Source organism: Gadus macrocephalus, chromosome 1, assembly GCF_031168955.1.
Source record: "Gadus macrocephalus chromosome 1, ASM3116895v1".
Lineage (NCBI taxonomy): Eukaryota > Metazoa > Chordata > Actinopteri > Gadiformes > Gadidae > Gadus > Gadus macrocephalus.
The window spans coordinates 6,106,404-6,118,769 of NC_082382.1; the positions used below are offsets into that span (position 1 = coordinate 6,106,404).

The 12,366-nt window shown below is 48.2% G+C and overlaps 1 protein-coding gene across 3 annotated transcripts; it reads left to right on the plus strand.

Annotated features, from left to right (window-relative positions):
* The first annotated feature begins 203 nt into the window (after positions 1 to 203).
* On the plus strand, positions 204 to 12,305 carry kansl2 (KAT8 regulatory NSL complex subunit 2). Of its 3 annotated transcripts, XM_060055749.1 has the most exons (11): positions 228 to 318; positions 629 to 705; positions 1,284 to 1,548; positions 2,551 to 2,735; positions 4,168 to 4,282; positions 5,673 to 5,836; positions 7,988 to 8,151; positions 8,554 to 8,653; positions 9,917 to 10,170; positions 11,527 to 11,736; positions 12,025 to 12,305. In XM_060055749.1, exons 3-11 carry the CDS (start codon positions 1,298 to 1,300, stop codon positions 12,058 to 12,060), a joined length of 1,479 nt encoding a protein of 492 aa, XP_059911732.1. In that variant the 5' UTR covers positions 228 to 318; positions 629 to 705; positions 1,284 to 1,297; the 3' UTR covers positions 12,061 to 12,305. The 3 variants fall into 3 exon arrangements, with proteins under 3 accessions (XP_059911723.1, XP_059911732.1, XP_059911713.1); XM_060055730.1 differs by having other exon boundaries at positions 11,527 to 12,305; XM_060055740.1 differs by lacking the exon at positions 629 to 705 and having other exon boundaries at positions 204 to 318; positions 11,527 to 12,305.
* Positions 12,306 to 12,366: the final 61 nt, after the last annotated feature.

The following is a 12,366-nucleotide window of genomic DNA, read 5'->3' on the forward strand; positions in this document are numbered from 1 at the left end:
CAATAATTTACAGATCTTGTTTCAGTTAAAACATTGTTTGTGTACACTGATCCTTTTGATATGTGGTTGATATAATCTTATGTCAATAAATACTTTAAGAATTTAACAATTGCTTACATGTTCATTTTTTGTAATAGGATGTGCTCAAATAGTTATCAGTGCCTGGGCGTGAGCATGACTCAAATGACGTTGCGAGCGTAAGAGGGTCAACCAATGAGGGCGGAGGTGGGCGGGCCTTGTCCCCCCGCTGCAGCAGCGGTCTGAAGCGCCGCAGCAGTGTGCTGTGGAGAAGCGCAGCGTTGGGCGGTTCCGTTGAAGGTAAGGCGTTTACTCATTATAAACAGTTTCCGTGAGCGCATTAAAATAAAAAGCTTATTTATTATCAACACAGTTCACCACGTAGCGCTCCCCTTTCACAAACGTGTTATAATCCGTTGCGTGAAAAGATTGCTGATTAGTAACTAGTGCGATTGCCAAACAAAGATGGCGACCCCGCGGCCAGCAGCGCGCGGTGACGCTGGAGGAGGCGTGGCTCCGACCAGTGGCAGTTGGCTTGATCAGCACAGATCACCTTATCGATCATCTTATCATTACGGACGCATTCTAATGTCATCTTTGTCCTCCTCAGATATAGTTTCAGTCAAGATCTGAAGACGAATTCAAATATAATCATCAAACAACTTCCTCCTAGTGTTCAGTAGCCAGGTACAGGATTCTCTAACTTCGATACATGCCTTGAATAATAACGATATTCGCTACCACGCGGCCTGTTTTTCTCCAGAAAATAACATACCCTAAGTAAATGTAGTATATTTTGACAACTGCAAGGGCTATCATCTTGGTGCCAAAATAGAGATTGTTGTGCAAGTGAAATATTCAATTTGGTTACTACTTAAGTTAGATTGAATAAAGCTGGAACACAGCGTATATGGAAGATCACATCTCCACCTGAAATAATGATCAGTTGGTCATTATCAGTTGACAGAGATGTGTTCAGTAGCCAGCTAGTCATGGTAACTGCTGCTAGGTGTAGTCATGGTAACTACTGTGTTGACACCCTGCAGTCATTAACCCCCGCCCTTCCTCAGGCCGTGTCTTTTTGAAAGGGCCATGTTGACATGAAGAGCGATGCTGAGCCACTGTTTAACTATGATGTTGACAGGTTTATTTTATCGAGGCACACCTTTTTAGAACAAAATGATTCAGCTTTGGTGCTCTTAAGTGGAATTGGCTAAAAAACGATTACTGTTTATGCCTATTAGTAATGTTGAACTATGTTACAGGGTCTAGCTTAGCAATGAACAGGATAAGGATCCATGTGTTGCCGTCGAGCCGCGGGCGTGTGAGCCAGCCGCCCCGCCCCCAGGAGCCCATGACCTGCGCCTTCACCCAGAGGCCCTGCTCCCAGCCCCGGCTGGACGGCCTGGAGTTCTGCATCAAACATGTGCTGGAGGACAAGGGCGCCCCCTACAAGCAATGCAGCTACGTCTCCACAAAGAACGGCAAGCGCTGCCCCGGCGCCGCCCCGAAGGTGGAGAAGAAAGACGGGTGGGTTGGTTAGGCTGGGTCAGTGGACGGGTGGGTTGGTTAGGCTGTGTCAGTGGACGGGTGGGTTGGTTAGGCTGGGTCAGTGGACGGGTGGGTTGGTTAGGCTGGGTCAGTGGACGGGTGGGTTGGTTAGGCTGGGTCAGTGGACGGGTGGGTTGGTTAGGCTGGGTCAGTGGACGGGTGGGTTGGTTAGGCTGGGTCAGTGGACGGGTGGGTTGGTTAGGCTGGGTCAGTGGACGGGTGGGTTGGTTAGGCTGGGTCAGTGGACGGGTGGGTTGGTTAGGCTGGGTCAGTGGACGGGTGGGTTGGTTAGGCTGGGTCAGTGGACGGGTGGGTTGGTTAGGCTGGGTCAGTGGACGGGTGGGTTGGTTAGGCTGGGTCAGTGGACGGGTGGGTTGGTTAGGCTGGGTCAGTGGACGGGTGGGTTGGTTAGGCTGGGTCAGTGGACGGGTGGGTTGGTTAGGTCGAGTTCACGTTGGACGTTGTTAGATGGATGTCAGGGGTAGATGCTACGTGAAGAAGTGTAACCCCCACAAACAGTACCGTATCCTCCTGTTTTTTTCCCCGAAAGGATCCAGAATGTCACAATGCAGTACACCTTCACTGAATAATATCTGTGACAAATAGAACCAAATAATTTCCCACGCCATATTGGATGAATGGATAATTGTGTAGCTGGCCATTGTATACATTCTAGAAGAACACATACACATTTGGTCTTGATATATGGAGGGTTTCAGTCAATATTTCATTATGGAAAAATGTTCCCCATGAATAATCCACTAAACTGTTTGAATTTCAAGATGTTTAATATCGAACAAAAGCTACACCTTCTGTGTTCTACTTTTATGCGAGGCTGGGTATTTACACACCATACTGTTGTTTACCGGTTGTCTGGGGTCCGACGCTAAGGGGTAATCAACCTGATACATACGTCTGTGTTGTCCTACACCACACTGCAGCTTCCAACGCTCTGCCTCCTCCTCCTCTTCCTCTCCCCAGAGTGTCGTTCTGCGCGGAGCACGCCCGGAGAAACGCCATGGCCCTCCGAGCTCAGCTCAGGAAGAGCTCTTCAGGGCCTTCCCCGGAGGCCCTGCTGGCCCAGCTCAGTGGGTACAGCCGCTCAGACGGCCTGGAGGGCGGCCGCAGCCTGGAGGACGGCCGCAGCGAGGCTAGCCGCATCCTGGGTGAGCAGCGAGACCGCGGACCAGGCTTTACAGGGTCACCCTGAATAGTGCTCATAGCAACCGGACTGGGCCCTTCAGTGACGCACCATCCATATATTAATAGGCTAACAGGCAACAAAAATCTGTTAATTGATAATTAAAAGTCCCGTAGCTACTAGCGGTGATGTCGCAGATTGGAACCAACTGCCAGGGGAATATAAGTTGCTTTTGAAAACATGTTTAGCTTCAGTTTTGATTCGGATACCAACCCTTGATAGAAATGGCCTATTTTAACTTATTGTACAGAGAAACTACCTAAAAAAAACAAATGTGTGTACCAAAACATGGATGTTATGTGTATGTATGATTGCAGTGGTTCACAACCATTCTGTCTTGTACGCCTTGAGCTGTCCGCCATGCCATTAGCACACCCTGACTCGTGCGTATTGATGAATCTACTCCATTTGTTCTATGGAACTCGTCTTCAACTTCTAGTGTCTAACACTACTGATTTACACTTATTGACACGTTATTTGAGAGAGAAAAAATATTTTTAGACTCACCCAGTTGCAGTTTGAAGTCCTTTTAATTAGTCACTTGAGTGAAGGAGAGTATGGTTTAGCTTTGATAGTTCCAGGGTCGGTGTGACTGCAGCTGTTATCAGGCTTCTCCCCATATTCAGCCTGTTCTTCTGCTTGTTTGGATGAGACAAAGCTGAGAAGTTCACTTCAAACGTATAAATGGATCCCAAAGGCAAAAGTTCATGCAATCGACGTTTTCAGCACAGGATATATTCCATTTCAACATCAAAACCAAACTCGGTGAATGACTTTTCAGCACGTCCCATCCCATCTTTACCACATGATCCAAGGACAAATTCATCAGAATTTCCTGCAGTTTTGCATGAAGACTGGTTCTTTCATTCACTCTGAATTGGTTCCTCTTTCCATCCAGGTTTTCTGAATGTTTATCATTGTCAAATTTGGACCGAAGTGCTTTCAATATTTTCAGGCCTTGCACCAACATCACTGGTAGCAAGATGGGCATCAAGCAGTGGAAGTCTCACTTTCAGAATCTTTGAAACGATTCGCTTTGTCATACATGTTAAAGAGAACCAAAACCCATTTATTTTGTTTTAAACGTATTTGTATTTAATGATCGTCTCTTATGAATTGATCCATGCCATTTTTCACTGTTACTGAAATAAGTCCCCAATTTAGAGAAAAAAAGTGGTCAAATACAATGTTTTTGCCATTCTCTTAAACACACGACGTGAACGGTCCACTCTGTTGACTGCAGGTGGCATTCTGGTCGTCGTGTCTGAGGGCCTTTTCCGGGGCACTCGGACGTTGCATATCTGAATGACAGAGCAGAGCTGCTGGAAGCCTCCATTTCTCCCCCAGCACCAGGACCTGCCCACCAGCGGTACCTTATGTTGTGGTCTCTGTCCTAGACGAGGACAGTCTGAGCGAGGAGGAGCCGGTGCCCTTGGTGCTGGACCAGACGTGGAGAGGAGACCCTGACAGTGAAGCAGACAGCATAGACAGTGATCATGAAGACCCTCTCAAGTAGGTCTCAGGTCCTCTCACACAAAGACATTGGGTCAATTAAGATTATAAAACTTGGCTTTAACTTGCTTATCTCTTGCAAAGTGTCTCATTTGCTATTTGGAAAACCTGAATGTATCTGCAGCTGAAAAGTAGAGCAAGACCCAGATGGGCCAGAGCCCTGGGGGAAGGCTGCAGGTCTAACCCTAACCCTCTCTGGGCTCACTGACAATACATCCATTGAGACTCAAATACAGTAGTTCGCTAAAAACAATGATTGTTAGTCAGTAGGGGTGTGACGAGATCTCGTGCCACGAGATCTCGCGAGATTAAACTCGACGATATTACCCGTCGGGTTAAAAATCGGTCTCGCGAGATTTGTGAGCTATCCAAACTTCTATTTGTGGCCTGTAGGGGCAGTAATGCGCCTTTGCTACGTCCAGAATGACGTCGGAAAATACCTGTATTACCGTCAAAGATGCCCCCGCCACTTTTAAATCATTTGTTTGGCAGCATTTTGGGTACCCGGCGGAAATGATGAATGGCAGTACAGTGACTGATAAGACGGACAATACCAAGTTGTCAGTGACATACTTGGTCAGACTCTGTTTGCACTATTTGCACTCTGTATTGACAGAGTAGAACTTTGATTTGGTTTTGCACATAATATTGTTTGCACTTGAAAAAAAGAGAATTATTGAATTTAATTTATTTTACATCAACTTTTATAAATTTTAGTTTTAGTTTCAATTTCATGCATGTAAAGAGTTATAACAAAACATTTCAAAATGCATGTGCAACTCGGTTAAATAAAAGTCTGTTGGTCCAGTCATATATTTTGTCATTGTAGTTTTCTAAAAATCTCGTCTCGTCTCGTTCTCGTGAACCGAATATCGTGTCTCGTCTCGTCTCGTGAGCTGAGTGTATCGTCACACCCCTATTAGTCAGTAAGCTTAAACGCATTGATTACAGATACAGAGATCTATTCTACATGGGTCCTTCTGTAGCTATCGGTAGCATCACAGAATGTGCGGTCCTCTTAGAGCTCTAACTTCTACTGCTGTGAGTGGAAGAGGCTGCCTGTCATGGCCCCTGGCGTCCCTTTCTCAGCTTGGGATGTAGAAACATGTCTCCTCCCAAGGCTCTTGTGGCACGCCAAGTTCATGTGTAGAATCAATCTGTTAAACAAGTGAATCAACAGATTTGGCCAATGAAGGATGAAGGATTCAAAGTGCTTGGCCCTGGCATGTATTTGTTATATAATCAATTCTAAATAGATTTTCAAAGCACTGAACCCATCCTTGATTTATTCACTTTTAAAGCAAGCTGCAATCTGACCGAAGTCCAAATGTCTCCAGTGCATCTGTTTTGGATATGAGCTTGAACATAACGTTTGGGGTTTCTGTGTCAGACACGCAGGGGTATACACGGCGGAGGAGGTGGCGCTGATCACACGGGAGAAGCTCATCCGGCTGCAGTCGCTCTACATCGACCAGTTCAAGCGCCTGCAGCACCTGCTTAAGGAGAAGAAAAGACGGTACCTGCACAACCGCAAGGTGGAGCACGAGTCCATAGGTAAGACTGGTGGAGTAGAGTCCATAGGTAAGACTGGTGGAGTAGAGTCCATAGGTAAGACTGGTGGAGTAGAGTCCATAGGTAAGACTGAAGGAGTAGAGTCCATAGGTAAGACTAGTGGAGTAGAGTCCATAGGTAAGACTGGTGGAGTAGAGTCCATAGGTAAGACTGGTGGAGTAGAGTCCATAGGTAAGACTGGTGGAGTAGAGTCCATAGGTCAGACTGAAGGAGTAGAGTCCATAGGTAAGACTGGTGGAGCACAAGTCCATAGGTAAGACTGGTGGAGCACAAGTCCATAGGTAATACTGGTGGAGTAGAGTCCATAGGTAAGACTGGTGGAGTAGAGTCCATAGGTAAGACTGGTGGAGTAGAGTCCATAGGTAAGACTGGTGGAGTAGAGTCCATAGGTGAGACTGAAGGAGTAGAGTCCATAGGTCAGACTGGTGGAGTAGAGTCCATAGGTAATACTGAAGGAGTAGAGTCCATAGGTAAGACTGGTGGAGTAGAGTCCATAGGTAAGACTGGTGGAGTAGAGTCCATAGGTCAGACTGAAGGAGTAGAGTCCATAGGTAAGACTGGTGGAGCACGAGTCCATAGGTAATACTGAAGGAGTAGAGTCCATAGGTAAGACTGGTGGAGTAGAGTCCATAGGTAAGACTGGTGGAGTAGAGTCCATAGGTAAGACTGGTGGAGTAGAGTCCATAGGTGAGACTGAAGGAGTAGAGTCCATAGGTCAGACTGGTGGAGTAGAGTCCATAGGTAATACTGAAGGAGTAGAGTCCATAGGTAAGACTGGTGGAGTAGAGTCTATAGGTCAGACTGAAGGAGTAGAGTCCATAGGTAAGACTGGTGGAGTAGAGTCCATAGGTAATACTGAAGGAGTAGAGTCCATAGGTAATACTGGTGGAGTAGAGTCCATAGGTCAGACTGAAGGAGTAGAGTCCATAGGTAAGACTGGTGGAGTAGAGTCTATAGGTCAGACTGAAGGAGTAGAGTCCATAGGTAATACTGGTGGAGTAGAGTCCATAGGTCAGACTGAAGGAGTAGAGTCCAAAGGTAAGACTGGTGGAGTAGAGTCTATAGGTCAGACTGAAGGAGTAGAGTCCATAGGTAAGACTGGTGGAGCACGAGTCCATAGGTAATACTGAAGGAGTAGAGTCCATAGGTAAGACTGGTGGAGTAGAGTCCATAGGTAAGACTGGTGGAGTAGAGTCCATAGGTAAGACTGGTGGAGTAGAGTCCATAGGTGAGACTGAAGGAGTAGAGTCCATAGGTCAGACTGGTGGAGTAGAGTCCATAGGTAATACTGAAGGAGTAGAGTCCATAGGTAAGACTGGTGGAGTAGAGTCTATAGGTCAGACTGAAGGAGTAGAGTCCATAGGTAATACTGGTGGAGTAGAGTCCATAGGTCAGACTGGTGGAGTAGAGTCCATAGGTCAGACTGAAGGAGTAGAGTCCATAGGTAATACTGGTGGAGTAGAGTCCATAGGTCAGACTGAAGGAGTAGAGTCCATAGGTAAGACTGGTGGAGTAGAGTCTATAGGTCAGACTGAAGGAGTAGAGTCCATAGGTCAGACTGAAGGAGTAGAGTCCATAGGTCAGACTGAAGGAGTAGAGTCCATAGGTAAGACTGATTGAGACGGAGGGGCTGCTTCACATGCCCGCTCCATGTACCACTTCCTTTGGCTGCGGATATTACAATTTGCATCCTTTTCAAACCTTATTTTGCTGTACAGCTGTTATCACACAGCTCTCCCACTCTGTTAATGATGTATTGCTCTGTTCAAGACAATGCTCCATGAACGTTATGTACAGCTTATGAAACTCTGACTGGATGAGTTAAGTCAAAACAAGATCAGAGTCACTTTCCATTCACCTATCGATCGGTCAGACTCTGCATACACTCTACACTACATTTCTTCAAAATAGTCTCATTATTTCAGCTCGATCTCTGATGACAGGGATCGGAGTGATCTCTGGGTGTGGTCTGACTGCACCGCCATGTGACCCGCGGAGGGCTGCCTCACATAGAGGGTCCCGATCTGCAGCACCATGTGACCCGCTGACGGCTGCCTCACATAGAGGGTCCCGATCTGCAGCACCATGTGACCCGCGGAGGGCTGACCCCCGACTGTGGTCTGTGTTCCCCAGGGAGCAGCCTGCTCACCGGCCCCGAGGGCCTGTCCCTGAAGGAGCGGGACAACCTGAAGAAGCTGAAGGCGCTGCGCCGCTACCGCCGGCGCTACGGGACGGAGGCGCTGCTGCACCGGCAGCTGAGGGAGCGGAGGCAGGCCGCCACGGAGGGCGCCCCCCAGGTCTGCTGCCCCTCCTTCTGACGCCCCTCCTTCTGCCGCCCCTCCTCGGGCGCCCCGTGGGGCTGTCTGCGGCCCGGTGGAGGCGCGAGGCCTGGGTCTGCCCAGAGTCCACACGGGGTCGTCTCGAGGACCGGCTCTGTAGACGGTGTTGCCTGCAGCGAGGGTTGCCAGATTGGGCGCTATATCTGTCCCAATCTGGTGACGCTGTCTGTAGACGCCACGTTTACCCGCAGCTCTGTGGTGTCGTGTCATATTTAAGTATTCGTTCTGTCTTAGGACACTAACATGAAGCAGAAACTCAGAGTAAATAATTGAACTGGGTATGTGGGCTTTCTGTCTCGTGGGGTCCTGTTGTCTTTTGGATTCCGTCCCTTGACTGAACTGGCCCTTCCTTCCTTGCAGCCCTACAACACGATCACGGTGTACGAGAAGTGCATCTCCTTCGTGGAGGGGACCCGCTGTACCAATCCCAGCCTGCCTCTGACCCGGCACTGCGTTTCACGTATCCTTCATCTACCCGCTACTCCGAGAATGATATCAATATAATACTGCTGTACCATGCTGGAGCACCGGGGGCAGAGTGGGTCAGCAGAGTATAATGTAAGGGCGTGAATGGAGCTGAATACTATCAATGAGAATCCTGCCCTATCTCAGCTGTGCATGGGCTACTCACTCTGACTGTGCAAACAACACCATCAATATTTCTCCCCTTCAATGAGGATGTCACCATATTCAGATACAAAAGGCCTTTTAGCCTCTCCCTCCGGGGGGACATTTGTACTGGCGTTGATCAAGGCCAGCCGCTTGCAGTAGCGGTTGGTTTCAAACGGCGCCTACATGAAGTCCTTCCGATGGTCTGGGGGCTTCCCCAGAGTCGTGGGGGGCCTGCCCAGCCATGCTGGAAGAAACACTAAGCAGCTCAGAGCACTGTTGCATGGCGGTGTCGACAGCCGTCATGCACTGCACATCGAAAGGCCAGTTCACACGGTTCACCTATAAACTGTCCCCACAGCAGGTATCTGGTCTCAGGACACTCGCTCAGTGTGTGGCTGGTGTCATGTCAGCTCCTCTCTCACCAGGGCCTCAAACAAGACATACAGTATACAGAACTCAGACCACAAGTTGAAGGACTAGCCCACCTATTGGTATCAACTGAAGTAGCCCAAGGAGCTGGGGATGAGGCCGTGTTCACCTATGTCTCCATCCTTCACCCTTTTACAGGCTACATCACCTGATGTCTGAGGCAATCATCATCTATCTCTCCATGCTTTACCCTTCAACTGGCCGTATGACTTTGCTCTTTGAAAAATGTTCATTTGAAAACTTTTGTCCGACCTTGTAATTTTTTTTTCTATCCATTTAGAGGACAGGAATGACCTATTTTTCCGTTGTTGAGACGGGCACCAAATGTCCAGTTCCTGGTACTGAGGTATAAAGAGAAATCTGGATAATGACACAGAGCGAGCAGTGTTACCATGTGAACACAGGCTAAAGCGGAGGCTTAGTTCATGCTTTCTGTAAAAAACAAAAAACATCAGGACCTCATTGTTCAGAAGCACTCAGTTGTTGGTGCACAGTCCAATGCCTAACCGCTTAACCATTTTAAGCACGTTGTGAAAACAAGTAATGCAGTAAACTAATTAGATGGGGAACCATGTCACGCTCGGAATAACGCTTCTCTTTTTGTTGTTTCCCTGAATGCACACATTCCTCTCTATACCCTATTGCACCATTGTTAACATTCGTCCCTAACCGAGTGGCTCAGACATCCATCAGGACGGCAGCCAGGTGCTCTTCAAGCTGTGTCCGGGCGTGAAGGAGGTCCCGTGCAACCGCACGGTGCACATGGGCCAGTCGGAGGAGCCGCGCTGCCCCCTCCACCTGACCCTCCCACCCCCCATGTACCAGCCCGAGCAGGCGCCGCCCCCGCAGGTGCAGCTCACCCCTGCGGCCAGAGACATGTACCTGAGTGCTGCCGAGCTCCAGCCCACGGAGAGCCTGCCCCTGGAGTTCAGTGATGTAGGTGACCCCCGCTCTGTCTGTCCATGGAGGTGTTAGTCTAGGTGACTCCCATCAGCTCTGTCCATGGAGGTGTTAGTCTAGGTGACTCCCATCAGCTCTGTCCATGGTGGTGTTATGGTGCATTCACACTATCTCCGTTCGTCGACGGATCTCATTGACCTTGCATGGGGTGCTCGCGAAATGCATTGTGGGTCTGTCCGTCCTTTCGGCTCTGTGGCCTGCGCCAAAAAGTTGAGAGTTGTTCAACTTTCCGGGCAGCGACGGATCCGTCGGCCAATCAGATCGCGGTTATGCCAAATGTAATCAGAATCGAGTGTAATGAGCGTCATTATTATATACAAGGCACTCTTCAACGTAGTCCAATCTTCAACTGTCTGTCACACTCGATGTTGCTGTTGGATTAACAGTTCACCTATTTGTTAACTTGTAACCAAAGCACCTTTCACACATGCAGTCTTACCTTTAAGTCTGACCCTGCTTAACCATGTCCCGGAACATTTCCTGTATGGGTTAATGTGTGAATGGGAACAGGGATCCATATTCCGGGAAATCTGCCACCGATATGTGCATGCCCAAGACTTAGGTATTTAACCGGATGAAAAGCAGTCCCATTGGTGGAGATGCGGGTAAAGGGTGGTCTGATGACGCTTTAGATTCACACAGAGCAAGCCAACCAATCCCAGGACGCCCCTGAGGACCAGTATGAAACGGGCCAATGTTTATGTTAACGCACCAATGCTGTAAGGCTGAACCCATCGTAATAGCAATACAGCTTATTGGGTTTGCTATCAAGTTTCTCTTTTCAATCATTTCTGGAGACTGGAAAGGTTCCCCACTCAGGGAGCTCGTCCCATTATGCACACTTGATGGCGGCTGGCGTCCACGGAGGTTGAATGAACGCCCTGCTGGATAGTGCTACGCCATGTGTAACCGGGCCCCAGACAGCCGTGTTGCTGAGCGTAGCGGAGAGTGTAAACCGTCCTCCTAGGCGTCCTCCTAGGGCTGCTCGATTATGGGAAAAATCATAATCACGATTATTTTGGTCAATATTGAAATCACGATTATTCAAACGATTATTTTTGAGTTTGAAAACATGATGTATTTATTCACCATGTCTCCCAAAAAAAACCGTTGTAACTGAGAACTTTGAAATTATGCCTTAAAAAAATACACAAAATGGTCAAAATCTAAAATGATATACAGATATGTGTCCAGCTGTTCTGCCCTTTCTATAAATCATTAAAAAAAAATTGATTATGTTAATTTTCGGATGGCGATCAAAATTAGATTAATCGCCCAGCCCTACGTCCTCCCGTCTGGACATCAGCCTGACCCGTCCCCTCCCCTCCCCAGGACCTGGATGTGGAAGGGGACGGGATGCAGGGGCCCCCCTCTCCCCTGCAGTTTGACACAGCCCTGGCCCTGGAGGACCAGAGCATCAGGGCCATCGCCGAGGCGCCCATGGACATCCTGACGGAGGGCGGGGGCCTGGACGCCACGGGCCCAGAGCTGAGCGAGGGGGACATGGACGCCATCATCCAGGACCAAGTCAACGCGCTGATGGGAACGTACCTTTCATCTGCACTATCCACCGTCTTTGTCACTGATCCATACATTTATTTATGACCTTGGATTCTGCAAATGTTACCTTCTAATGTCAAATGGGTGCTGATTTAAAACATAGTATTAAAATCCACAAATGTCGGGAAGCGTGCGTGACACAAAACGTCACAACGCTGACTCGACCGACGTTTAGCAAATATTCCTGTTGACTTCTGATTATAGCATGTCTGCCTTGTTTCCATGGCTACCGGCAGTGTTTATAACTCAGCCCTCTGCTCACATCCTGTAGGCGGTGTCAGAGGAGGCCAGAGGAGACGACACTGAAGAGATGAGGACCCCTGAATCCTGTTTCCTCTCAACCATCTCATCGACGAAGAGCATCTCGTTTTGATTTAGATCTGGCCAGCTATGGCAATGTCTACAATGTAGATCAGTTTCTCCTTGACAACCATTTACTAGGCCCGTTCTACACGGTTACCGTTATGAATCATCTGTTCTGTCTGGTTTGGTGTATTTAATTTGTTGTTGATGGCTGTTCAGATTTTACAAATAAATGTATTATGCCATGCCATGTGTCTACTCTTAATATTTGAAAACCAGTAGCCTCTGATTGAACCACATTTGATTTGT